The sequence below is a fragment of the Micropterus dolomieu genome, linkage group LG11, assembly GCF_021292245.1.
Source record: "Micropterus dolomieu isolate WLL.071019.BEF.003 ecotype Adirondacks linkage group LG11, ASM2129224v1, whole genome shotgun sequence".
Classification (NCBI taxonomy): Eukaryota; Metazoa; Chordata; class Actinopteri; order Centrarchiformes; family Centrarchidae; genus Micropterus; species Micropterus dolomieu.
Genome location: NC_060160.1, coordinates 13,917,854 through 13,943,590, shown reverse-complemented (window position 1 = coordinate 13,943,590; position 25,737 = coordinate 13,917,854). Strand labels below are relative to the sequence as shown.

The 25,737-nt window shown below is 39.4% G+C and overlaps 1 protein-coding gene across 1 annotated transcript; it reads left to right on the top strand.

The window, feature by feature from the left end:
- The first annotated feature begins 746 nt into the window (after positions 1 to 746).
- On the top strand, positions 747 to 25,520 carry dio3a (iodothyronine deiodinase 3a). The gene is made up of 3 exons (XM_046062125.1): positions 747 to 799; positions 3,808 to 3,905; positions 24,323 to 25,520. The coding sequence occupies exons 2-3, from the start codon at positions 3,871 to 3,873 to the stop codon at positions 24,999 to 25,001; spliced, it is 714 nt and encodes a 237-aa protein (XP_045918081.1). The 5' UTR covers positions 747 to 799; positions 3,808 to 3,870; the 3' UTR covers positions 25,002 to 25,520.
- The last annotated feature ends 217 nt before the right edge of the window (positions 25,521 to 25,737 follow it).

The following is a 25,737-nucleotide window of genomic DNA, read 5'->3' as shown; positions in this document are numbered from 1 at the left end:
GGGCGAAGGAAGAAATTACACTATACAAATAAGAAACTTACTTGAGGTCCTTGACTTTGGCGGCAATTGGTATTCTAGTGTTTGGATCTGGGAACAAACGTTTCAGGAGCACGCAGTGGCAGTGTTAGCCTGAGCGGAAGGAAAAGGGCTGAAGCTGGGGCGTGGAAATATGTGTAAGCAACAATATATCTGAGGTCAAGCATACAGTCTGAGCAGAAGCAGGGGTTATTTGAATGCAACAGCAGGGTTTTGAAAGACAGCATTACAAAAGTGAAAGTGAAATCAATAAGTCATGCTCCCAAATTACTCTTGAATAAAGACTGAAAAAATATCCCATTAACTTTCAGAGGACTCCAAACTGAAGGTGAATGGAATCCACAATCACACTCAAAGAAAACTTAACTCTTTTCACAGCACTAAACTACTGTCGCACATATTCACTTGCCTACACATGTCCTCTTAAAGACAGTGTTCATATAAGAAAACTCAAATTCTCTGTATGGTTAGTGTGAATAGTTATAATGATGCTGTTTACTGCAATTAATTGTGAATATCTGAAGAGTACATTGCCGTACCTTTATGACAAAACTGGGGCAAGTTTTGATCAAAATCAAGCAAGCAGATACAGTACAGTGGCCTGTAGCACTGAATATTACCACATTTCAGAAATTATGGATTTTTGGGGTTTGGGGTTTTTTCTGATCAAAGTAGCCGTAATGTGTTTTGTAAAATCTTTCCTTATGGCTCTCTCTTTTTTTTTCCCCTTCCAGACAGCTCTAACACATTGGCTGGTACGTAGGTAGGTGTTTACTCCTTAAAAAACCTCTCACCTCCCCCACAAACACATTAAATATGGAATCACAAATTGAAAGTGGACTTGTGTTGACTCCTTATGTAACCAGACTGCCAAGATGCGATGATTTGAACAAAAAGTTTCTTAGTACTGTGTAGGAGGCAAAGGGCATTGACAACAGCTTTTGCCAGACTGAAACTCATGTTTGGAGAAGTATTTTCTCTTGTAAGACATACTGTGGAGTGAAGTCTTATTGGAGGGACACTACAGTATCCATTGTCTTACAGCTAATAAAATACTATACAGTTGTGGTCAAAAGTTTTGAGAATGACACGAGGATTGGTTTTCACAAAGTTTGCTGCTACCGTGTTTGTAGATATTTTTGTCAGATGTTACTGTGGTATACTGAAGTATAATTACAAGCATTTCATAAGTGTCAAAGGCTTTTATTGACAATTACATTCAGTTTATGCAAAGAGTCGATATTTTCAGTGTTGACCCTCGGACCTCTGCAATTCGCCCTGGCATGCTGTCAATTAACTTCTGGGCCACAACCTGGCTGATGGCAGCCCATTCTTGGCCATGGACCCAAAATGTTGATTTTTTGTTCCCCGAGCCACTTAGTCAATTTTGCCTTATGGCAAGGTGCTTCATCATGCTGGAAAAGGCATTGTTCTTCACCATATTGTTTTTGGATGGTTGGGAGAAGTTGCTCTGGGAGGATGTTTTGGTACCATTCTTTATTCATGGCTGTGTTCTTAGGCAAAATTGTGAGTGAGCCCATTCCTTGGCTGACAAGCAACCCCACACATGAATGGTCTCAGGATGCTTTACTGTTGGCATGACACAGGATTGATGGTAGCGCTCACCTTGTCTTCTCCGGACAAGCTTTTTTTTCAGATGCCCCAAACTATCAGAAAGGGGATTCATCTGAGAAAATGACTTTACCCCAGTCCTCAGCAGTCCAATCCCTGTACCTATTGCAGAATAATAGTCTGTCCCAGATAGGGTTGGGCCGATAGATAATACCATCGGTGATGGCTGACAGACATCACGACGTTGAGCAGGCATCGTGATTGTAAAACCTCCGCCCCCCCAGCAAAAAAAAAAAATCAAAAATTTTCACATTATACCACCCTGTGAAAGCAGCTTTTAATGACCACAAACATTCTTATTATACTATACTACTTACGTATACTTTGCACCTGCCTCAGAATTCTCTTCTCCCCACACTTTGACACACTCACACACACCTACACCTCAGGTAAACACCCCGGGTTGCCCCGCCTCTCTCTGTCTCACTCCCCCGTCTGCTCCACTTTCTACATCAGCAGTAGCCTATGTTTTATAAAGTCTAAAAGACTGAGAACTTGTCTTTTTTCTGTTATCAGCAGGTGAGCCGCACGGCGGCTTATTAATGACGTAACCTGTCCAACAACTGAAACCAACATCTGCACTCTGTGTGTTCACTGTTGATTTACCTGGTCCGTGCATAAAATATCCACCGCGACTTGTAACATAAGTTAATAGTCTACCAATTTTTTTACCGAGTGAAGTTTGTGTTTTTCCTGGAGAGAAGTGGCTTCTTTGCTGCCCTTCTTGACACCAGGCCATCCTCAAAGTCTTCGCCTCACTGCATGCAGATGCACTAACACCTGCCTGCTGCCATTCCTGAGCAAGCTCTGCACTGGTGGTGCACCGATCCCACAGCTGAATTAACTTTAGGAGACAGTCCAGGCTCTTGCTGGACTTTCTTGGACGCCTGAAACCTTCTTCACAACAATTGAACCTCTCCTTGAAATTCTTGATGATCCGATAAATGGTTGATTTAGGTGCAATCTTACTAGCAGCAATATCTTTGCCTCTGAAGCCCTTTTTGTGCAAAGCAATGGTGACAGCACATGTTTCTTTGCAGGTAACCATGGCTAACAGAGGAAGAACAATGATTTCAAGCACCACCTTTCTTTTAAAGCTTCCAGTCTGTTATTCTAATTCAATCAGCATGACAGAATGATCTCCAGCCTAGTCCTCGTCAGCACTCTCATCTGTGTTAACGAGAGAATCACTGACATGATGTCAGCTGGTCCTTCAGGGGCAGGGCTGAAATGCAGTGGAAATGTTGGTTGAGATTAAGTTCATTTTTATTGCAAGGAGGCACTGCAATTTATTGCAATTCATCTGATCACTCTACATGACATTCTGTAGTATATGCAATTTGCCATCATAAAAACTGAGGCGGCAGACTCTGTGGAAAATTAATATTTGTGTCATTCTCAAAACTTTTGACCACGACTGTAACCCTTTTGAGTTGATAACTTGTCTGGGCTCATCTTTTGGAAAAAGTAACTCAAAGAGACCATCCTCACTGGGAAAAACACAGTGATTGTATGGTCAAACACTTAAAATGACCTATGTCTATTTTTATCTGACAAGCAACCTCTTGTGGTTCTCTGAATAATGATTGTCTTCTCAGAAAAAAAAGGCAGAAGCATGTAATGATGTAATTGTGCAGAAAAACTTATTTGGGAGGAGGTGGACACTTAAAGGGTCAGTGTGCTCCAAACTAAGGTCTTATCGTGGATCGTTAAATGAAATGAAACCCCTTCTCCCACACCTTTCCGCCATCAAACACAACAGCGCATACCAACTTCACAATTAGCCAGGTGTGTGGCGGGAGAGAGTATGCAGGATTTGAATGTTTGTCTCCTACCACAGTCAACATTTGTTTCTTTTAACCATTTCCTTAGCCTTAAACTTAACCAAACCTTAACCATAGAGGAGGCAGATAAAAAAAAAAAAAAATGCTCATATATTGTAATGCACACAATGTTGTCCTACCAGATTAGAAAACTCTCATATGGGTTATTTTGGAGGGCAAAGACAAATGACCTGTTTCGATGTTTATGTTTTTAAGACCTGTAAATCACCTTTAAAAAGTGGAGATGAGAAAAGGGGTGAAAATGAGACATGTGAAATACAATGTGCGAAGAATGTGACTATGTAATTTCTGTAAGGTTGAAAAGTCTTGTAGCCCTGCGATGGACTAGCGACCTGGATAAGGAGTTGACGATGGATGGATGGATGAAAAGTCTTGTAATATTTCTACATTTAGGTGAGCTTGTTTCTTTCATCCAAACCCAGTGTCTCGACTAAACTGAACAAAATTATAAACACAACACTTTTGTTTTTGCCCTCATTCATGCTGAACTCAAATATGTAAGACTTTCTCTGTGCACATTTCTCTAAAATACTGCTCACAAATCTGTCAAAATCTGTATTAGTGAGCACTTCTCCTTTGCCGAGATAATCCATCCACCTCACAGGTGTGGCATATGAAGAAGCTGATCAGACAGCATGGGTATTGCACACATGTGCCTTAGGCTGGCCACAATAAAAGGCCATAGAGAAAGTCTGAGATCTTTGAGTTCAGCTCATGAGGAATGGGGGCAAAAACAAAAGTGTTGCGTTTATAATTTTTTTCAGTGTATAAACTCATATATACATCTTTCTTTTCCTTCTCCAATGTGTGTGATAGTAATTCTATACTAGGCATAGCCCTAATTAAATGTGTATATTGACTTTCCTCCTAAGATTCCGTGCTAATTTTCTCTGGGTTTCATGAGCACTGTTTGCTGCCTATACAAGTATCTTTCTGATACTCTGTGCTTGCTTCTTTCCCAGTTATCTCTGCTTTCAAATCCTTGGCTAAACACGACTCCTTAACCTCCTTTTTATTGCTCCAAATCTCTTATCCAAAACACCTCGCCCTTTGCTTTATTCACAATTTACAAGACAAATAAAATGTGCTCAACAGGGTCTTAAACCATATTGATCTAAATGTTATTATATTGGAAGAATCTGGCACCGGTCCCATTTACTCTGGATGTTTACCACGAAGGAAGCTACCTAAGCTTAGCTTAATAACTTGTTGAGGCCCCCATGCTGGTACAGGTGAGAGGGCTATGGTTAATAACCCATAGTTTTATATTAGATTTTGTTGTAGTATTTATTTAAATAAGGCATGCAGTGTTTCCACTAGGATGGAGTTGTAGCAGCGGAGGTGAAGCAAAATTTCTGTTGTATCTCTGAATATAAAACCATAACAGAGCATGTCTCAACAGCATTGCTCGTGTCCATGAGCCCGCGATGCACATCAGAAAGGCTTAAAATTTCAGTGTTTTCCCATAGTTGTACTGTATGTGTGAGCTTTAGATGAATGTTTTGGTGGTGGTCATGGCAGTCAAGGTCAGGGGGTAGGTGGGGTTTGAGGGTCCTCCCCCAAGATAATTTTCCATTTTCCAATGAAAATTATGTAATTTCACATCAAACTGGACAATTATTTCACCATATCTCTGAACAAATAGTTGGAAAAGCAAGAGCAGATAATAAATAAACACCCAAAGATAAGTCTACTGGGGAGGAACTACAACTATTAGATTTGGGGAAAGTAATTTGGTTGGTTATAATGCTCTCCACAGTGATTTTACAAATATGGCACGGCATGTTTTGGGCATCACCCCCTCAGCCTTAACAGCAGGAAAACCCTGATAATATGACCTCAGAATCATTATAGATACGATTGTTCATGTTTGCCTTTTGTGTGAGTGTGTGAGTGAAAATTTGTAGCGCATTGACATAATAATGATTGTGGGAAATTTTAGTAGCGGCGGTCACAATTCAGCAGCGGCGCACTACCGCTCCTGAATGCATATAGAAGAAACACTGGGGCATGTTTGCAGTTAGTTAAATATAAGATATTTTATAGCCTTTGATCAGGGATGTGATTTTTTTCCAGATTAATCTGGAATTCCGGATTTTCCGACCTGAAATAAAAAAAAGAGGTGGTGGAGGGGGGGGCATACAGGAGCTGGACGAGCGGGAAAGGATTTGAGGACATCTATACAGGCTGACGTGTGTAAAGTCCTTTCCAAGTATCAACAAGGATGTTTGTTTGTGTTCAGCTGCCAATTCCACACCTGCGCAGTGTGTACCACAGTCGCTCTCGCGCATCAGTGGCACCTAACGTGTTGGGCAGTAATACTGCAATATTACTTTTCCCAGTAAAGAGAAATGTAACGGATTATTATTTCCAAAACATTTATATTATTACAGTTACTAATCCAAGTAATGCTGCAATAATGAACGCACCATCCCTGACATGAATGTGCGACCTCGCTGCAGGTTAGCGGTATCGGACCTTATGTTGTTCAAGTCAGCTGTTAGCCAAAATGCAAAAGGAAGACTGGAGAGCAGGGAGAGAGAGGTATTTTTGACAGCTGTAAGTAACGTTATTGTCATTATTGTGTCACAGTCTAAGATGCAAAGAACATTGTCGTCCGCGGTAAACTTTGTGTGACCAGCAAAAAGTTTTTGACCGCGAACAATTTTACATTTATACTTGGGCTAATTGAAACATCAGCTAAAGCAACACAGCAACGTGACACTCGCTGGTCACTACTGCCAGTGATGCTTGGACTCATCGGGAGAGAGTGACGTTATAGCCCATCACCAAGTAGTAAGTAGAGTAGCTAATGTTACTTTTTTAAGGAGTATAGGCTAAGTAGGCCTAACTAGTAGGTAATAACTATTATTTCTGAGTAACCGGCCCAACACTGAATTGACAATAAGGATTGGTTAAATTGGGTATGTTTTTGATTATTGCTTTATAGGCTATGTCTAAAGTTTACTTTGACTCTGCGCTCCTCATCAACAGACAGGCAAGCAAGCGATTTTTTGCCCTTTGCCAGTCACATGCCTGTTTGAAATGACCTTTATTGTTGGCTTATTGACAACATAGATAACTTATGGTAAAATGTTTCTGCTGCCAGTTACCGATAGTTATTTCTTTTAACCTCCATCTCATAGACATTCTGTTTAAATACAACACATTTTTTACACAAAATGCTACCAAATTATCTATCAATATAATGAGGAAGTGTTGTTCATTGACGTATCTAGCATGTTGCTACTGAATGCATCAGAAAAATATTCACTGTCAACATATTTCATTTGTTTTCCACCAAAATATTACTACTTTTACAATAATAATAAAAAAAACAACTCTTCTTCATGTGCGGTAAATAGTGTAATTATAGATTATGTTTGTCACCACAGTGTCATTGGGAAAACAAATTACCACTATATAAACATAGATTCTTGAAGACAGTTTCTATAAATCTTTAATGCTGTTCCCTGTAACTATTGCTGTGTCTTGTGCTTGGATGCCCCTCGCCCATCCTTTTACTTGAGTGGTCAGTGGATCACAGACGCCTAATAATGGCACACAGTATACTTAGAAAACAAGGCCCCAAAGCAACAAACGTTGTGTCCTCAAGAAACGAGCCACACGCCCTCAATCTTTTTCTGCTTCTCTAGAAGTTGTCTCTTTGTCACTATAGCTTGCCTCTCGCTCTTGCTCTAACTTAATCTCTCCCTTGCCCGTCTGAAACAGGACCTGAAATGACCAGCACACGTTCCCACTTGGGGGCTTAGACAGATTCATGTGGGAGCTGCTGCAGAGCTTCACATTTCTTGTCTTAATATGTCCAGGCAGATGAAAGGGGGAACAGAGTAAACGGATGGCACAGACCAGTGCTGCATTTTCATTCCTTTGAAATGGGAGAGTGATGCCAGGATTCACCAGGGGGTCTTACAAAGCCAAGGCAATAATGAAGAGGAGAGGAGGGTTATGGGGGAGGGAGGTGTGTAGTTTCAGATTGGTGAGAGAGGGGGGTAAATAAGGAAAACAAGACAGATGGGAAGGAGAGGGAGAAAAAAATAAAAGCCATCACTTCTAATTGTAGACGATAGTAAATTAAGTTATAGTCTGTAATGTGAAAATCCTTTTAAATTCCTGGCTTTATATTACAGCCTTTAAAAACATAATGAAATCTTCTGAAATAACTGTGCAGGAAACAATTTCTCTCACTCCACATAATGCATAAATACATTCTAACAATTCAAAAGCAGCTGTAGATCATCTAAATTCATGATGTGTTGTTAAACACTGCTATTTCGATGTACTGAACATAAGAAAAAAGTGAAATCTAACAGGAGTCCAAATGTTTGCAACTCTCTAAATCACCTGTAAAACCTTTTTTCAATCCCTCGGACCACACATTCTCATGTTAGAACAAGCCCTATTTTAGACAAACAGTTAGAGAAGAAACTCAATAAATATGTGTGTACGGTGTCCTTTTTCTGGGTGCTTTTTTTTCATCATTTTTTCGTCTTCTAAGAGAATAACCATGGTGGCCGAGACTTGTCGAATAAACTACATATCCAAATGCTTTGCAAATTCCGTAAGTGCATTAATGGAAAACACAAATGCAAAAGCCACAACATAACAACCGAAGTGATTAACAATGGATATCGACAAAACGGGCCATTATTGCCTACACATGTGGAAGAGAAAAGATCTTGCCCGTTTGAGAAGTGAAATGTTGTTCACTATCGTTGATTACTATCACTATGTGATCCAAGAGTATGTTTTTATTAAATTTAGAGCATGTTAAGTAATAAAACAAACTGTCACTGTTGGCCGTGCACTCAGGCAGGTTAAACCAAGCGGGAAGCTTCCAGTCTGAGATGTGAATCCAACGCAGAAGTCCCTTAAACCTGCATTCTATTGAACGGCCACCAGGGGGCGACTCTTCTGGTTGCATTCCGGTTCCATTAGAAATAATGGCAAAATGACCTTACTTCTCAGCTGATTTATTACCTCAGTAAACACTTTCCTAATGAGCTTATGGTCTCAATCGCTAGTTTCATGTCTTCTTCAATACAATATGATGTTCATTTAGTAAATTATAGTCCTATTTAAAGGAAAATGGACCATAAAGCAGAGTATGCTTCAGAGCAGGATTATCTATTATTGACAAGTCGTTTCCATGGTGACCTGTCAGGCAGGCTAGAGTGACTCGTACCCACGGCACTGTGTAAATTTAACCAGCGCCGTTGAAAAAGCTTATTAGGAGTTGGCTGTTCACTTTCTCTGGTGAGTACATTTAGTTTTAAGACTGTTGTTTGCTAGACAAAATTGTCAGACCTGTTCAGAATCAGCTTTATTGCCAAGTAGTGTTTTACACATACGAGGAATTTGCTGTGGTGATAAGGTGCTACACGTAGACAAACATACAGTCAACATAAATAAATGTAGAAATATGTATAAATATGGAATGGAATGTTAAATGAAAGTTAAAATGACAGTTAACGTGAATTACAGATGCACCAAGCTAATGTATTATCCGATACTTATGCATTTGACTCATAACAGTTCAAAATAGCACTGTAGAAGCAAGACAGAGGGTCAGTGACCTTTGGGGAGGTGTTCTACGGGGAGAGCAGTGATTGGTGGTTATGTAGGTTGAAGGGACTGAACCCTTCTATAGAATCTGACCTCTAACCCCTTGTTTCGTTACCTCAAGATAGTACTGTACCCTTCTATGGGTTTGACCTTTTACTTTGCAGATTCAAACCCTTCTATGGTACCTAACAGATACCTAAACATATCCTATATAAGCTATGTTTGATGTACAGAGAGACAGAGTGGTCATCGGGCTGGGTCACTCTCCAAGCTGCTGCAGAGCTTGTAATTGATGACCGTTAGCTCCACCGTCTCGTCCAAATATGGTCACGTCCGGTGCCGCTGGTTGCAAAAACTCAACATGCAGCGCCCCATCATCCAAACTCAAGGCTTCAAAACGGCAGTCCACAAACCAACGGGTGATGGTACGATGACTACGTCCACTTCTTATATACAGTCTATGGGTTTAACAGGTTTTAGGACTGAAATCAAAGTCAGCCATAACCAGGCCATAACCAGGGTTTAGAAATAAGTGAGGTCCAGATTTTTTGTTTCTTTTAATAGAGCTTATTTACGGTAATTCAAACCAAAATTACACCTAAACACAACCAAATTCAAACAAACTAACGATCCATAATGTAATACATAGACCTACAGAGGCAATTTTTTTATTAAATCTGAATTTTGCTGTCTTCCCGTGTGTGTGTGTGCGCGCAGTGTTCTCAGTTATTGCGCGCTCAACGTTTTCACGTGCTTCATCAAGTCTGGACACTGATGGGGGAAAGTTTTTCAACATGAAATGAGGGTTGTGACAGTGAAATCAGATGGGATATAGTCTACATACAATTACGGAGGTCCGGACATCGGTGACCTCACAGCCTAGCTGATTATTCCATGAAGACAACGGAACAGGGAAACACGCAACATTATACAATGACGATCCAACAAAGACTGAACAGAATGAGGACAATAAATACAGACACAAACACAAGCGGAGGGGGTGCATGAACAGGTGAGGCACAGTAGGGTTATCAGGGCAGACAGGAAACAAAGCCTGACACCAACACCAGAGACAGACGATTACCAAAATAAAACCCTTAAATGGACAGACACGGACAAACAACCTGACAAATTGTGTTTCCATCGTCTTGACATGGAAATAATATGGCCACAGCTGATCTGTCTGCCCACTGTAAACGCATACAAACAAGCTTGTTGATCTGTTTCATGGTTATCTATCACATGAGATCCTTAATGTTTCTCATTCAGTTAATCATCACAAATGTGGAATTTGTTGTTTTTGGCAGGGTTCATGTGCTGTATAAACATTATTTATTTATTTATTTATCACTCTATTATGGAATAACGCTAGTTATGTTCAAAGGCTTAACTTACTATATAACAAAGCGTTACCATCTGCCATTGACAAAGCTCACAAGTCTTTTCACATAATAAGGTATCTAATTTGTAAGACTAACCACTAGAGCTGAAACAGTTAATCAGTTATTTGATTAGTCAATCGACAGAAAATAAATCTGCAATTATTCAGAATATTGATCAATATTTTTCAGTCCTTCAAGCAAAAAATTGCACATCGCATCTTTTTTTAATGCAATTTTTTTCAGTTTAATATCACTGTAAATTCAACATCTTTTGGGATTTGGACTGTCATCTTGACAAATCAAGACATTTGAAGAAGTCACCTTACACTCTGCAACATTATAATTAATCACTATTTTTGGACATTTTAGAGAGAAAGGGATTAATCAATCAATTGGTTTGTAATAATCAGTAGTTGTCGCCATACTAACCATAAGGTGAGACATAAAAAATAGACCTACATCAAAAATACTGTACTCAACTTGATTAGTGACTTTCAGCTGTGATTATTGCACAATAAACTCATATTAAAAAACAATTAACCAATGTTATAACTAGATATCAAAAGTTATAGCCATTTTTTTCTAACTACTGATAAAAGATAAACCTACACAACTAAAGAGCCTGAAGATCTCAGCCATTAGTGTTTTGCTTCACCTTCCTGTCCAGCATCACAAATGCTGCCAGTTGATGTTTGTCCCGCTGCTTTAGCGGTATCCCGCAGAGACAACTCAGGGCAGAAAACACATCCTATTAAACACTGTTGAGTGCACAATGACCTTATGAGGACAGCAGTGCTTTGATTCTCCTCCTAGGGATTTGGATTTTGGTAAACACTGAAACCTCAAATTAACCATTTCTACTCTTCAAACATGGACACGGAAACAAAAAAAAAACTAATTCTGGCTTGTTTAAAACAAGAAACATACCTCACTTCTAGCTGGTATACATTACTGGCAAACTAACTGCGATAAATGTATGGGGACCTCACTATTGCAGCAGTGTTTCTATATATAAATATATAAACCCTTTAACCTAAATCAACACATAGTTGAGACCAAATAATATGCAGTGACATTTAACAAGACTTTGTAAGTCTAACAACAATCAAAGTCACTGCTAACAAATTGAATAAAATCACATAAGATCAATAAAGACGATTGTTCACAGCCGCTGTGTGCTTCAGTGGATGAGAGATATAGAAGCAGAGAGAGAATGAGAGAGAGAGAGGGCGTGTATGTTTGTCAGAGGTTTTCTCACTCACCCTGTCTTGCCACCATCTGTCCTGAGGACTGGCATCAATGAGTGTGCAGACGGGCACTCACTAATAAGCTCAAACAGGCAGCAGTGAAAGAAGCCACATGAGGACATCCGCCAACATGCTCACCATCATCATTACTTGGGGAGTGCAAATAAGGGCAGAGACAACTGGAGACACTGACTTATGTGAAGACTTGCCAGGAGGCCCTAAACTACAGAGAGAATGTCTCTGAGAATTGGACAAGGTTTTTATGAAGTTATTGTGAATAGCTAATATTTCAATAAATAATAAAGGAATTGCACTACTGGTTAAAAGTTACAGATAAATTGCATGTAGGTTAATCCAAAAGTACACTTCTTTGTTTATCTCATATAAAGCTTTTTTCCTGAACCCAGAGAGTAATTAAACAAGACAATCATCCATCCATTTTGGTCACTGGGTTTAATACTGTATATAAGCAAATGAACTAGAAACTCATTTTTTTGAAATTTAGAGACTTTTAGTAGAGACGAAAGTTATTAGAGCCTTGAGCAATATTATATGAAATATAGTTTATACATAAATGCAGACACTGAGTGTCATTGATGAAAACCGACAGAATCTAGGCCAATCAAAAATATCTAACTTTAGCTGCAGCACCTTAACCAGAAGTTTTTGTCCATCCTGCACCACTACAGGCCTTTTCTCACAGCAGATAGTTTGACTTATCATAGAAAAAGTATGTGTTAACATTAACAAAGGCACCTTTCTATTCAAGCGTCCCAGTAAGCCATGAAACTGTGACGCAATACCAGGACCGTGAAACCGACGCTGCAAAGTGTAACTGAGCCATCATTCATTTTGTTATTTGTGCTTTTCCTACTGTGACAAGTCAAATGTCTTCTGTGGTAGCGGAAATTTAGAGCTAGAGATGTAGAAATGCAGATGCATGCCATCTACAGGTAAGGAAATAATAGTTTATGCAATTTTCACACTTGACGCCACGTGCAATGATTGTTAAGGCCTTTTCAGACGGGAAGCGATAGACGAGCCTAGTAATTCATTTTCAAAGGAATGGCGAGTGGGTAGGAAGGGAGGCGCGGGCAATCTGACAGGCAGAGCAACAAGCGGGTGTGATCCTGTGAAAACTGCCATACTGCTCATCTCAAGCACATGCCGGCCTGCTGCCAGAGTTGAATTGTCTTGAACTTTTTTCTATGCAAAGCGCAGTACATCAATGGACAAGAGATTGATCCTTGCTGTTTGTGAGTTTCCTGAATGATATGAACTGTTTCCTCAACAGTTTCCAGGACATAACAGACTATCACTTTTGCTGCTTTCTCTTTGCTGGACCAGCAGTCTTCAACGCCTGTCCATAGCTTGACTAAACACTAGAACCAAGAGCGTTACTTTGTGTTAAAAAGTGGTGGCGCTCACATTACGAGTGTGAAGAGACACTTAGCTCGCTCATCATCATCATACGCTATATTAGAGGTGAAAAGATCCTTAAACAGTGTTTTAAAGATATCCTCAATGCCAAGATAGCCTATATGAGTGGGGGGTCTGGGGGAACTCCCCCCAGAAATTTTGATCATTAAACACTTAATTTCCTGCATTCTGGTGAAGGTTTGTGCACCAATTTATGGTGGGAATATTTTTATTTATGTAAAAGGAAACACAAAATTCAGGTAGCACGTGACATTTCAAAATATAAAAATATAAAATATATATAAAAATAATAGAATATAATGCAGTGCAGCTCTGAGGCGTTCTGTATTGCTTTCAGATCAGTTTCTCCTGTAGATCAACTTCTCCTGTAATATCATCTCTGCTGAGGAAACACATAGGCATGATTTAGTCTTCCATCCTCCTTTGTCATGTTCAAAGGTAGAGAAACTGTGTCAGTAAGTTGGTAAAGTTACTAACTGGTGCATGCACCTCTTTGGGTCATTATAAATCAGTAGCTTATTTTTTTAGCTTAAGTTACTTTTTTTTTACAATGCACGTTTGTTTCTTCTATATTTTAATTGCATTGGATGTTTTCTAAATGTGCAAATAAACCTTTCTTATAGCATTTTCATTTGTTATTTAACTGCAAGCTAGTCTGCAAGTTTTTTTTTAAAGAAATTTTGCTTTAAAAAAGTGGTGGGGACAAAATCAGCCATTTCAAGAAGTGGTGGGGACATGTCCCCAGCGTCCCCAGTGTAAATGACACCTATGACTAGAACCACTCACAAAGAAGTACACTCACTGACCACTTTATTAGGTACACATGTTCAATTGCTTGTTAACACAAATGGCTAATAAGCCAGTCACATGGCAGCAGCTCAATGCATTTACGCATGTAGAAATGGTCAAGACAACTTTATGAAGTTCAAACCGAGCATTAGAATGGGAAATGGGAAAAATGACTTTGAACGTGGCATGGATGTTGGTATTTCCGAAACTACTATCTTCTGGGATTTTCATGTGCAACCATCTCTAAGGGTTACAGAGCATGGTTCGAACTACAGGGGGGATTGCGGGGGTCTGACCCCCCTAATTATGGCTTGGACCCCCAAAAGAGGCAAAAACAACAGTTCAGGGGGGTCTTTCTTACCGGTCATTATAACTGTTACAAAATATTTCTCAAACTCGTGCCTTATATTCAACAATCTAGAAATACGATTCCTGACACCCCTATAATGGACCGTACCATTTCCTAACCTTGTCGTCAGTTGAACATCTTCTCCGTCTGCATCACTCGCAGTGGCAGCTTCTCCAGTCCAGTGCATCACACGCTAATGGAGACAATGTAAGTTAATGTCAGTAGTTAGCTATCTAGCTGCTTTAATACACTTAACTTTCCTACCTTCAGAGTTTTGTAATTAGCATTTATTTTACTTTAAATTACTTTTAATATAATTTATTATATTTATAATATCCATCCATCCATCGTCAACCGCTTATCCTGCGTACAGGGCCGCGGGGGGGCTTGAGCCAATCCCAGCTGACATTGGGCGCAAGGCAGGGTACACCCTGGACAGGTCGCCAGTCCATCGCAGGGCCACACATAGACGAACAACCACTCACGCTCACACTCACACCTAAGGACAATTTAGGGGAACCAATCAACCTAGCCTGCATGTCTTTGGATGGTGAGAGGAAGCCGGAGCACCCAGAGAGATCCCACGCAGACACGGGGAGAACATGCAAACTCCACACAGAAAGGCCGGGGCAACCGGGGTTTTGAACCCATGACCTTCTTGCTGTGAGGCGACAGTGCTAACCAACGCACCACCGTGCCGCCCAATTTAATAATATTATTTAATAAAAATAATATTATTTACAGAGACCAAAAATTCCCAATTCCCCAACAGTGCATTACAATGTTTTATTGAACGCAGTGTACGTTTCATTCTCATTTAACATGAGCAGGAGGAAAGGAGATATTTGCTAAAAAAGTTGAAACTAGCGACCTGTTGGCAGTTTTGCTGTATATCGTCGTGTGGTATGGGGCACCATGAAATGGTGTAATAAATTTTTTTTTATCAATATCTACAGAGTGCACACACACCACACCGGGTGCAACTCCTGTCAGCTAAAAACAGCAAACTGAGGCTACATTTCGAACAGGCTCACCAAAATTGGACAATGGAAAATTGGGAAAAACATTGCCTGGTCTGATAAGTCTCGATTTCAGCTGCGACATTCAGATGGTAGGGTCAGAATTTGGCATTACGCAACATGAAAGCGTGGATCCATCCTGCCTTGTATCAACGGTTCAGGCTGGCTGTGGTGGTGTAATGGTGTGGGGGATATTTTCTTGGCACACTTGCACCTACAGAGGCTTGCAAAAGTGTTCATACCCCTTTACTCCGACACCCATACATTAAATCCAGTGCTACCTGTCAGTGCCAAATTTGTACCGCCTGCCAGATCCGTTCTGCACATGCGCAAAAGTGGCCATGTTAACGACTTGTCAATAATAGATAATACCGCCCTGAAGCATACTTTGCTCTATGGTCTATTTTTCTCTAAATGTGACCATTATTTACTAAATAAGCATCATATTGTATTGAAGAAGACATGAAACTAGTGATTGAGACCATAAACTCATTAGGAAAGTGTGTACTGAGGTAATTATTCAGCTGAGAAGTAGGGTCATTTTACCATTATTTCAAATGGAGACGGACTTCTTCTCCAACCAGAAGAGTCGCCCCCTGCTGGCCATTCTATAGAATGCAGGTTTGCATCAGTTTGCTGACCGGAAGCTTGATACAAACCAACCATGTGTTTGTGCTTATCCCCAGACTTTGAGTAATCTCAGAAGTCACCGGAACTTCCAGGTCATTCCTTCATTTCCCTCTATCTCTCTTTTTGTTTCTTTTGTCTCTACATTTATGAAATAGATTTATAAACCCCAGAGATGAGTACAGAACTGCAAAATATTTTCAAATCACACAGACTTGTCTTAGCCTCAATTTGCACCACTTAGAAAATTTTCGTTTTTTAGTACCCACTTGGCTTTCCCTTGACTTTGCAAATGTCTAAAGAAAAAATTTGTTTTGTTCAGACACACTTTACAATTTGCTTTTTGTAGTTTACATTTTAAATACAATAATATATGTAACATCCTTTTGTTACTTGGAAAAAATTTTGTTATTTAATGAAATTGTTTACAAGATGAAATACTGACTCTGTCATATTTAGACAGATCAAGTTTTGATGTTTTGTTGAGATTTGGCTGAGACACAGGTTTTGCAGTTAAAAATACCTGGTCGTCTAAACTTCACCAGGTTTTATATCTGTAACACTACCACGAACCCTAAAGCTACACTACAGAGACATCACAATGTCATCACAGTCACCACAGGTATAATGTTACAGTGTCAGTGACACCTTGACAGTTAAAGTCAAATGCTTCTTCTGTAGACATGGTGATTTGGTTAGTTTAACTGCTTCACATACTGCTGCTTGTCATTAATGTTCTTAATACGTTGTCAGTGAAAGCAATGTCTAAACTAAGATGCTACTTTGAATCGTCTCAGGAGTGACGTGACTAGCAAGATGAACCAGATTATCATAACACGTTCGTCCACTCCTCATTGGTTCGCCAGTTGCTGAGATACTAACAGTCCACAGGGCAGGCAACAGCAGTTCATTCAAGTTGAGTGTGAACACTAGTGCTCTTTGATTTAGACGGGGTCGTGGAAGGTGAAGCGGAGGGTGGGGAAGAGGTAGATTTTTATCTTCTATTCTATTCAGTGCAAGGAGAGAGATATCAGTGACTTGAAAGAGAAGGAGCCAGCATTGAAACTTATCATAAATCTGTTTTGTGGGGGAGTCTTGATGATATTTCAGTTGTGGTTTCTGGAACACTGCCATCTCAATAAGTAAGCAGCAGAAAAAGGGGCCGTTTTCCCAGATCTGCGTTGTCCTCAGATGAACCTGGAACCGCTGCCAAGAATCCAGCACAGTTTATTGGAGGTAAAAGTAAGCAGGTTTGAATCCATCTCTGGTTTTCAACCACAACAACAAAAGAATAATTCCTCAAAGCAAATTTAGGCACAGCAGGTGAGCCCTTTTTTGTCTTTTTCATCAAAAACACTTTTGTTTTCTTGTGAGAAAGTAAAGAGAGTTCAGATACTAGAGTGAAAGGGCAAGAAAGGAGGGGTAAGGATGGAGGGGAGAAACTGCCTCACAGTGAAAGAACTGAAGGACAAAAAGACAGCGGATACGTAAAAATGTTTACCAAAAAATAGAGTGGGAGAATGAGGAATCATGAGTCAGCTGTTGAACTCATTACAGTCATCTTTCTGTCTCCCAATGTAAATGAACAGTCTGTCATCACATGCAGCAATAGTAATAGTGAAGCACACCAGACACATTAGTAAGAGCCCCCATTAATCTTCTGAAAAGTCAAACATAATGTTCATATAAAGTCTAGTCAGAGACTGCTGTGTACAAACACGTGGACACATTACAAGCTGAACAAGCATAACAATATTTGATTTGCAAGTACATCATAATGAATAATAACACAATTACAGTACCACTAAAAATAAATTTATTGGGGATTTATCAGTATTGTTTGGTCGATATAATGTCATCAAAATATCCATAACAATTTACCAGAGCCCAATTGTCATTTTGTTCATGCTACAATCAAAAAACCAAATGTATTCAACTCATGGTGATAAACAGTAGAGAAATGCAGCAATCTCTCAAATTTAGATGCTAAAACAAATGAATCAGTGTTCGGCATTTTTGCTTGAAAAGATTTACCAATTTGCTGTTACAACATTGTTGTCAAATAATTTTCTGTCAATCAATTAAATAAAATATAAAAATAAAAAATAACTAATCATTTCAGCACTTATTATTGGTAAAACTAATGATACAGAAAGCAATCATGCAATAGTAATATGCGTTAAAAATAAAGGTGTATGGAAACACATTTACCGATAGGTAGATGAAGAACTTTATTAACATACAACACACAAACAAAGAGGAAGGTAAGAATAACATTAGAAAATAACAAAAAAAAATGTATATATATATATATAATTTTTTTTTTTCTTTTTTTTAATCTAAGAACGGTGCCTAAAAGTAGGACCATAATCTAAGTATGTTAGATTGACCGTTGTTAATAAAAACACGTTCTGCATTTAAATTATATGAATACAAGTATTTATGGTCAATAGGAAATGTATTAGTTCAGCATTTGGGCTCAACTTATAAATTCGCAATATGCTGATCAACTTACACAAACCTTTGATAAAGATGCCCACAAACTGTTGGACTCCATACTGCCTGTTGTCTGAGTCATCACTACGACTGTGAGCTGCAGACAAATTGACATCTCCCCTCCATGTCTGGTTTACAGCCACCCTGCAATCAAATATGACATGGATTTACTGTAACAGGAGATTAGGGTTTAACCAATATACCATGTGCTCACTAGATCTGGAATGCTTTTGTTGAAAAAGCACACCAGACCAGTGAATGGCATTTAGCCAGTAATGGCTAATATGTGTGGCCAGATGTTGAATCCCTGTGGAGCACAGACAGACGCTGAACAGAACACCCTCCAGTACATAAGACCCGACACTGACTCATCAACATTAACAGTGTAATATAATATATAGCTGTGTGATCATACTAGTATCAAAGGCGTTGTGAATCACTGGGTATAAAAAATGTTATTTCGATTTTCAAGTTTCAATTTCATTTTACATTTATATATATTTAGTTCATTAACAATTAGCCAGTAATGTATATTCATTAGATAAACGTGCAACTGAAATAATCTCTCAAGTTGAAAAGTATACAATCAGACTATATTCTAAAATAAGAAACCAAAATAATGTTTCTATTGTTTAAATAAGTAATATGAAGTGATACCAAACACTGAAATCCCACTGAATTTCATCTGTACTAGATCTTTAAAATAGAAAAAGCCACTGATGAAAAAACGTTTTAATGATGATGGCCCGAACAATGCTGACCCCACATTTCAATCTCAGCAGTAGTGTTAGTAGTATTAGCAGTAATATTACTATTATTCACTGTGGCCATGGTAGTAGTAGCAGTAATAGAAGTAGTAAAAGTATAATTTTCAGCTTTTCAATCCTGGTAGAGGGAGAAGTTTTGAATTTTCAACTGCAAAGGGTTTAATTAGAATTATTGCTGAAGCCAACGTGATCAGATTCCTTATTGTACCATTGATGCAATAATTAAATTATTACATCCCTCTCAAAGACATTTTAAAATTGTTCTTTAAAAACAACATTGTAACATTGTTTTTTCCCAATTATCTTGTAATTGTGGACATACAAAAGTATATTGCAGACTAGATTTTAAAAACAAAAGTGTGAAATATTAGTGAAAATACACAGTACAGTGACCCTCTCACACATGCACACATACTCAGTGCCTGCATTGTTGCACACCCCAGTTGGCTCCAGGAAAACTTGAAGAAATACTTTGACGAATAGATGAATTTAAAGGGAGACTGGTCACAATACGTATGCAGAAGATAATGCATTGCTGAGCAATTCTTAAGGAAGGTGACAAAACAGCTTTTTTGGTTTGGTTTTATTTTTTAACTACTTTGAGTCCTAGGGCAACCAGTATTTTGCAGGAAAACCAACTTACTAGAGCACATGTTTACAAGTTTATGCTGGAATTATTTTCTGGAGCAAAAAGCACCAGTGAAGCATGAAGATTGAGAGATGGAAATTGGAAAAAAAAAAAAAACTTCACTAAAGGATACTGACAGACATAAACATGGTTCAAATAAAGATTACCAACAATGTAATATCTGACATTGAAGCCTGAACTCCTGAAACATTTTGAGCCAAATAAAAAATCTGTAGAGACCTGAGGACACAATTATAACCTCATAGCAGATCTCACTTTCTCATCCACCTCAGTTTGAGATTTGTTCAGATTCTTTCATCTCTGCAGACAGATTGGACCCTACTGGACCTAAGAAAGAGAGGTACATGAGCAACACATCATTAGTCAGGCAATTACAACAGATAACTACTTGTTTCTGTTATCGTCAATGTCTACTCTTTCTCTAGCGTCTGTCTTGTTTTAAGACATCTGCTATAAATACTGTATGCCAGTATGACTGCTTTCTGGTCCACTGTTCATTTAGACTCCCTGTTGTTGAAACTCACATGCAGCAGCTCAAGTGTGCAGCAGATCTAATGCGTGAAAGATTTTCTTTACGGTGCTGTGAGAAGAAGCTCTTAGCCCCTTTCTTAGCTTTTCCTCTGGAATTTAGACTAGTTAGTGGGAGTGGCAGCAATTATGTTTTTGGGATGTCCATCTGTACATCCCATTCTTGTGAACCCAATATCTCAGTAACGCCTTGAGAAATTCACAATGACACTTCATATTGGGAGGAAATCAACAGTCTTGCAGAATGGTGCAGAAAACAAACTTCAGTTCGATGTCAGACAGCTGGTCGTTAATTTTAGGAGAAAGAAGGTGAAGGAGGACTCTGCAGAATATGAAAACCATTCAGAAGATCATTGGTACGAGTCTACTGAGCATCATTGATATCAGTGAGGTGAGGTGCCTGCACAGAGCCAAAAGGATACTAAAAGACAGTACCCACCCCAGACAGCCTGTTCACCCTGCTGCCATCTGGCAAGAGATACAGAAGTATCTGCTGTACCACCAGACTTCGTCCTTAATTCATCTTCAGCACTGCGACGTGTAAAATACTTTTATTTCTATGACTTGTTATTTATCCATCTGTATATAATTTGAGTCCTAGAAAATCACTTATTTGGCCATTATTCAACACCATAACTTAGGAACAGAAAGGGAGATTGTGACCATATTTCACAGTTGGTCAGACAATGTGACACTTTTGGTCATTGTGACTGGAAATAGGTTTTAAAGAGGTCATTTTATGCTCATTATCAGAATCTTATTTAGGTGTTGTACCAGAACAGGTTTAAATGATTTAATTTTCAAAAAACACCATGTTTTTGTCATACTGCACATTGCTGCAACTTCCTCTTTTCACACTATGTGTCACACTTCGTTTTAGCTATGGAGTAGGGCATTTCACCTCTACCTCGGACTAGTCGCTTGGCAAGCATTATGACGCGTGTTATGTTGTGACATCACAGTAAAGTGGAAGAAAAGGCTGGAATACAAACGAGCTATTTTCAGGCAGTTCAGAGCAGTGTTTTCTGTGGGAGATGGGAACACCCTTTGGGGTGGACTTTGGGCTTTTTCACTTTGCAAACCTGTTACATGCACAAAAAAGGTAAATAACTCAATAAAGGAGAGGGGAAAAGCACAATATGATCTCTATAAGTTATCATTTACATAGTAATCAAATACAAGTGTACCTGTTTAGCCAATATATTAATGATAATCCTTCATTAATCAGTTTAACTATGTAAATTCACTGGAATCATTCATACTATGTATCATGAATATAGTGATAACTTCCATTTAGTCAAAAAATACAGTTCAGGTGTGCTTTCTTTGCATGAATGTTTCAGTGTTGCAATAGAAGTTTTTGCAACAAAATCAAAAATGTTTTCATTTGAATATGACATAAGATTAGTCCAATCAAGACCATTCAATTAAGCAGTTATAAATAAATACAGATGGAATGTAAAAATAGACTTTATACCTTTTTTATTCACTACATATACTGTATTGTATAGAGTCTGGACAGACACGTATGTAAACTGCAACCTGACTGGTTGGTAATTACATTTTTTTCCATAGTTTTTAGGGATTTTTTCCTGAAAGGTGGAGTGACAGTCTGGAATAGGTCTGATTATACCAGTACAATCTCCAGTTGAATCTTCATAAAGTTCATGATGATGTTCAGGCTGAATTCATTTGGACCTGACTATTATTGACTAAGAGTCTGTTTCAACAGGTGTACAACAGGTGTGATATTGCAGCATTCATTGGTAAGCTTCACTGTGTCTGCCTAATCTTGTCAGATCTTCATTTGTGTGGCTCATGTATTTTTTCTTTCCCTTGACAAAAAAAAGAGACCAACCATCTGCTCGCTGTGAATTACACTGCAATAACTTAGTAAGGTGCATCAAATTGGAAAAGCTCCAACTCTTACCGTGTGCTCCAGACCTCATCACTCCAGATCCTGTTTAGATTGTACGGTGTGTTGAGGGGCTGATTTTACCCCCCAGTGTTGGCCACTTGTTTTGTGTTTGAACACAGCTGGTCACACAACGTAAGTTTTGTATATGTTTTGTCTGTCAGACAACTTTTCAGCAAATAAACACTACTTTGAGGGTCAGTGGTCTCGATATGCTAATAGCTCAGTTAATTAATCGTGGAGATTTAAACATGATCTATTACATCCCATATTTGGAACAGAAACTTTACTGTTTACTCTTCACAAGTAATTCCCATCAGTAAAACATATTACAGTCAATAGAACGTTTTACCTCACTCGACATCACTGGACTTGTAGAAAATGGCTGCCAACTTGTTGTTTTTGGTTTTATCCTCTCTAATAATCACCTGAAGCTGACCACCTAATTTAGGTCTAATGGCAGAAGCCTAAACTGTCAGTAGCCTACTTCATGGAATAACCCATTCAGACTGGGGTTAGCCACCTTGCTGCTGCACCAATGTCATGAAGCTGGCCATAAGCCCTATAAGGCTGCACAGATACCACGCTGCCAACAGCAGATCAGTATGATGAGATGTTAAACAATGTCAAGTTCCCAATCCCTGTTCTGGGGTGTTGAACAGATTCAACAACAATAACCTTGTGACAATTGCTGGTCAAAAAGGATTTGAAACGACTGTGAACAAGGTCAGGGGGTGCAGGTACAACTTCTTTGTTTTTGTACTCTGATTAGTTTGAGAAGAAATGGGTTGTTTAAAGAGGGCAAACAAGCAACCAACAGAGACTGTTTTCAACATTCTTTTAAGTTTTATGAGTCTTCAGACATCAGCCAGGACACATTTAAAATGATCCTGGCCCATTTTACAGAAAGAATAAACAAATCTGGGAGATTTGTGACCACAGCAGAATATGTCATGTCTCTTTGGACCCCACAAGTAAAAGTGAAGTTACTCCAGATTCTGATTCATATCTTGGTGTGTTTGAGTGCTATATAAGCCCTGGTGTCTCCCCACCCTGACAGACAGGATGCGTAGTGTGTGTGTTGTTGTGTGTGTTGTGGTTTGAGGGTCCCTTTTTTATGTAATGACTTTATTTTATTAGAAACACATTTTTCTGAAATTTTCTAAAAAAATTATTTTTTCATGTGGCATTAATGTTGCTCCATATCAGGTCGCCATCTGAATCTTACCTTACTTTATAGAGTCAGAGCCCATTCTGATTTATCACATTATTTATGACAGACTAATGTGATTTAAAACATTTGTGAAGTTTAGAGCATGTTAACATGTGACTGTAAGATAACAGTTGACATCTCTCATGTGATCAAAGGTCCATATGGTCCATATGTGACATTGGATCAGGGTGAACAGTGGACTGTTCTCATGGATTGGTGACTGGATCACTACAGGCCAGCCCTTTAAACGGTGTATGTTGGCATCTGCTTAAGTGTCCTCCAGCAAAAGAGTCACTGTCGTTGCAGTTGAAAAGTCTGCAGCAGCAGTAGTTATGGGCTGTTCTTAGACATGATGTGCTAGAACATTTAAACGATTTCACTGATCACACGCCATGAGCATTTTGGATTTAAAAGGTTAATTCTAGCAGTCTGATGAGAAAACAATACGAGCGACTCTCCAAATAACGCACTGCTGTGCCGCTCCCTTTCCTGCACTCTTGGCTTTTGGCTATGACTCAAAGCTGTTGAGTTGACAGAAGGTAATCCCCACCATGTGAGGCCTCGGCACCATTTCGGAGGCGGGGTGTGATTCATTCAAATCTGCCGGTGCTATAAAAAGAGGGGAAGTTGCAAGTAACCCAACTTCAACCCACAAGCTCGTGGCACAACGCAGGACCATTCGGGTTGTTTGTGATAATGAATACTATTAAATCTATTAAAAATGCAATAGTCTGTCTCGTCTTGCTGCCTCGTTTTCTGATGGCAGCAGTCATGTTTTGGCTGCTTGACTTTTTATGCATTAGAAAAAGGGTTTTCTTCAGGATGAAGGAGCAGGAGGGCGATGCCATCGATCCTCCTTTGTGCATATCGGACTCCAATCGTCTCTTCAGCCTGGAATCCCTAAAGGCTGTCTGGCACGGCCATAAACTGGACTTTCTGAAAGCAGCGCATCTCGGACACGGAGCGCCCAACACCGAAGTTGTTCAGCTGGAGGATCAGCGGCACAGCCGCATCCTCGATTACGCAACGGACAGGAGACCGCTCATCCTCAACTTTGGAAGCTGCACCTGACCGCCGTTCATGGCGCGTCTGAAGGCTTTCCAGTGTGTCGTGCAGGAGAACGCAGATATAGCAGACTCTGTAGTTGTGTATATCGAGGAAGCGCACCCCTCCGACGGCTGGATGAGCACTGACGCGCCCTATCAGATCCCCAAACACCGGTGTCTAGAGGACCGGCTGAACGCTGCGCAGCTGATGCACCTGGAGGTGCCCGGCTGCCTGGTCGTGGTCGACAGCATGGAAAACTCCTCCAACGCAGCGTACGGAGCCTATTTCGACAGACTTTACATACTGCAGGAGGGAAAGATAGTTTACCAGGGTGGCAGAGGACCTGAGGGCTATCGGATCACAGAGCTCAGAGACTGGCTGGATCAATACAGAGAAAGGCTGGGAAAATCCAGTAATCGAATTATTAATGTGTAAATTAATTCTCACCTTTTTAGAGCTGCTATGACGAAAACAAAAATGCTGCAGATGTTTCAGTATTATAACTCCAGATTTTCTCAGTCAGTAAGTGTATTTATTTTTTATATGGTTGGACTAAAGTAATTTGTTCATCGTTGTAGGGTGTTATACAGTCATGTGAAATTGGACATCTATACATCCTGTTAGGATCCACCCACAAAAAGGTTAGTTTGTCTGGACTGTTTGTGAACAAAATAATTTTGTGTGTCAAAAGTTTTGTTTTTGTTTCTTATCCTTGCAAATGCGCCTTTAATGAATCAGTCAGGATGTAGAGATGTGCGCACCACTGTGCTCGTCAGTATTGTTGTGAAGTTCGGTTTTTAAGCGGGCTGAATCCAGAGAACCGATACTGATGTTTTTCATACTGGAGATCATGGTTAAGGCGCTGCTCTCTGCCCTGCATGGCACAACTGTTTTGTAAATATTGTTCCGTTTTATGGATATATTTTTCATACAATAAAATGCTTTGATCTACTCCTTCATTGCAGGCCTCTTGCATTATTTTAGTTTGCATGCAAGGTGGGTTTGTCTTTTTTATTTTTTGCAATAACAGCATGCTGTGCATAGATATTACAGTAATTTGGTATCTTTAAGTAAGAAGACAAAAGGATGAATGTTCAATTTCCTGCACAGTAAAGCATCACAGGCCTCTCATGGATTCCTCCAGAAATCCCCTTTCTGAAGTTCAGTTTCT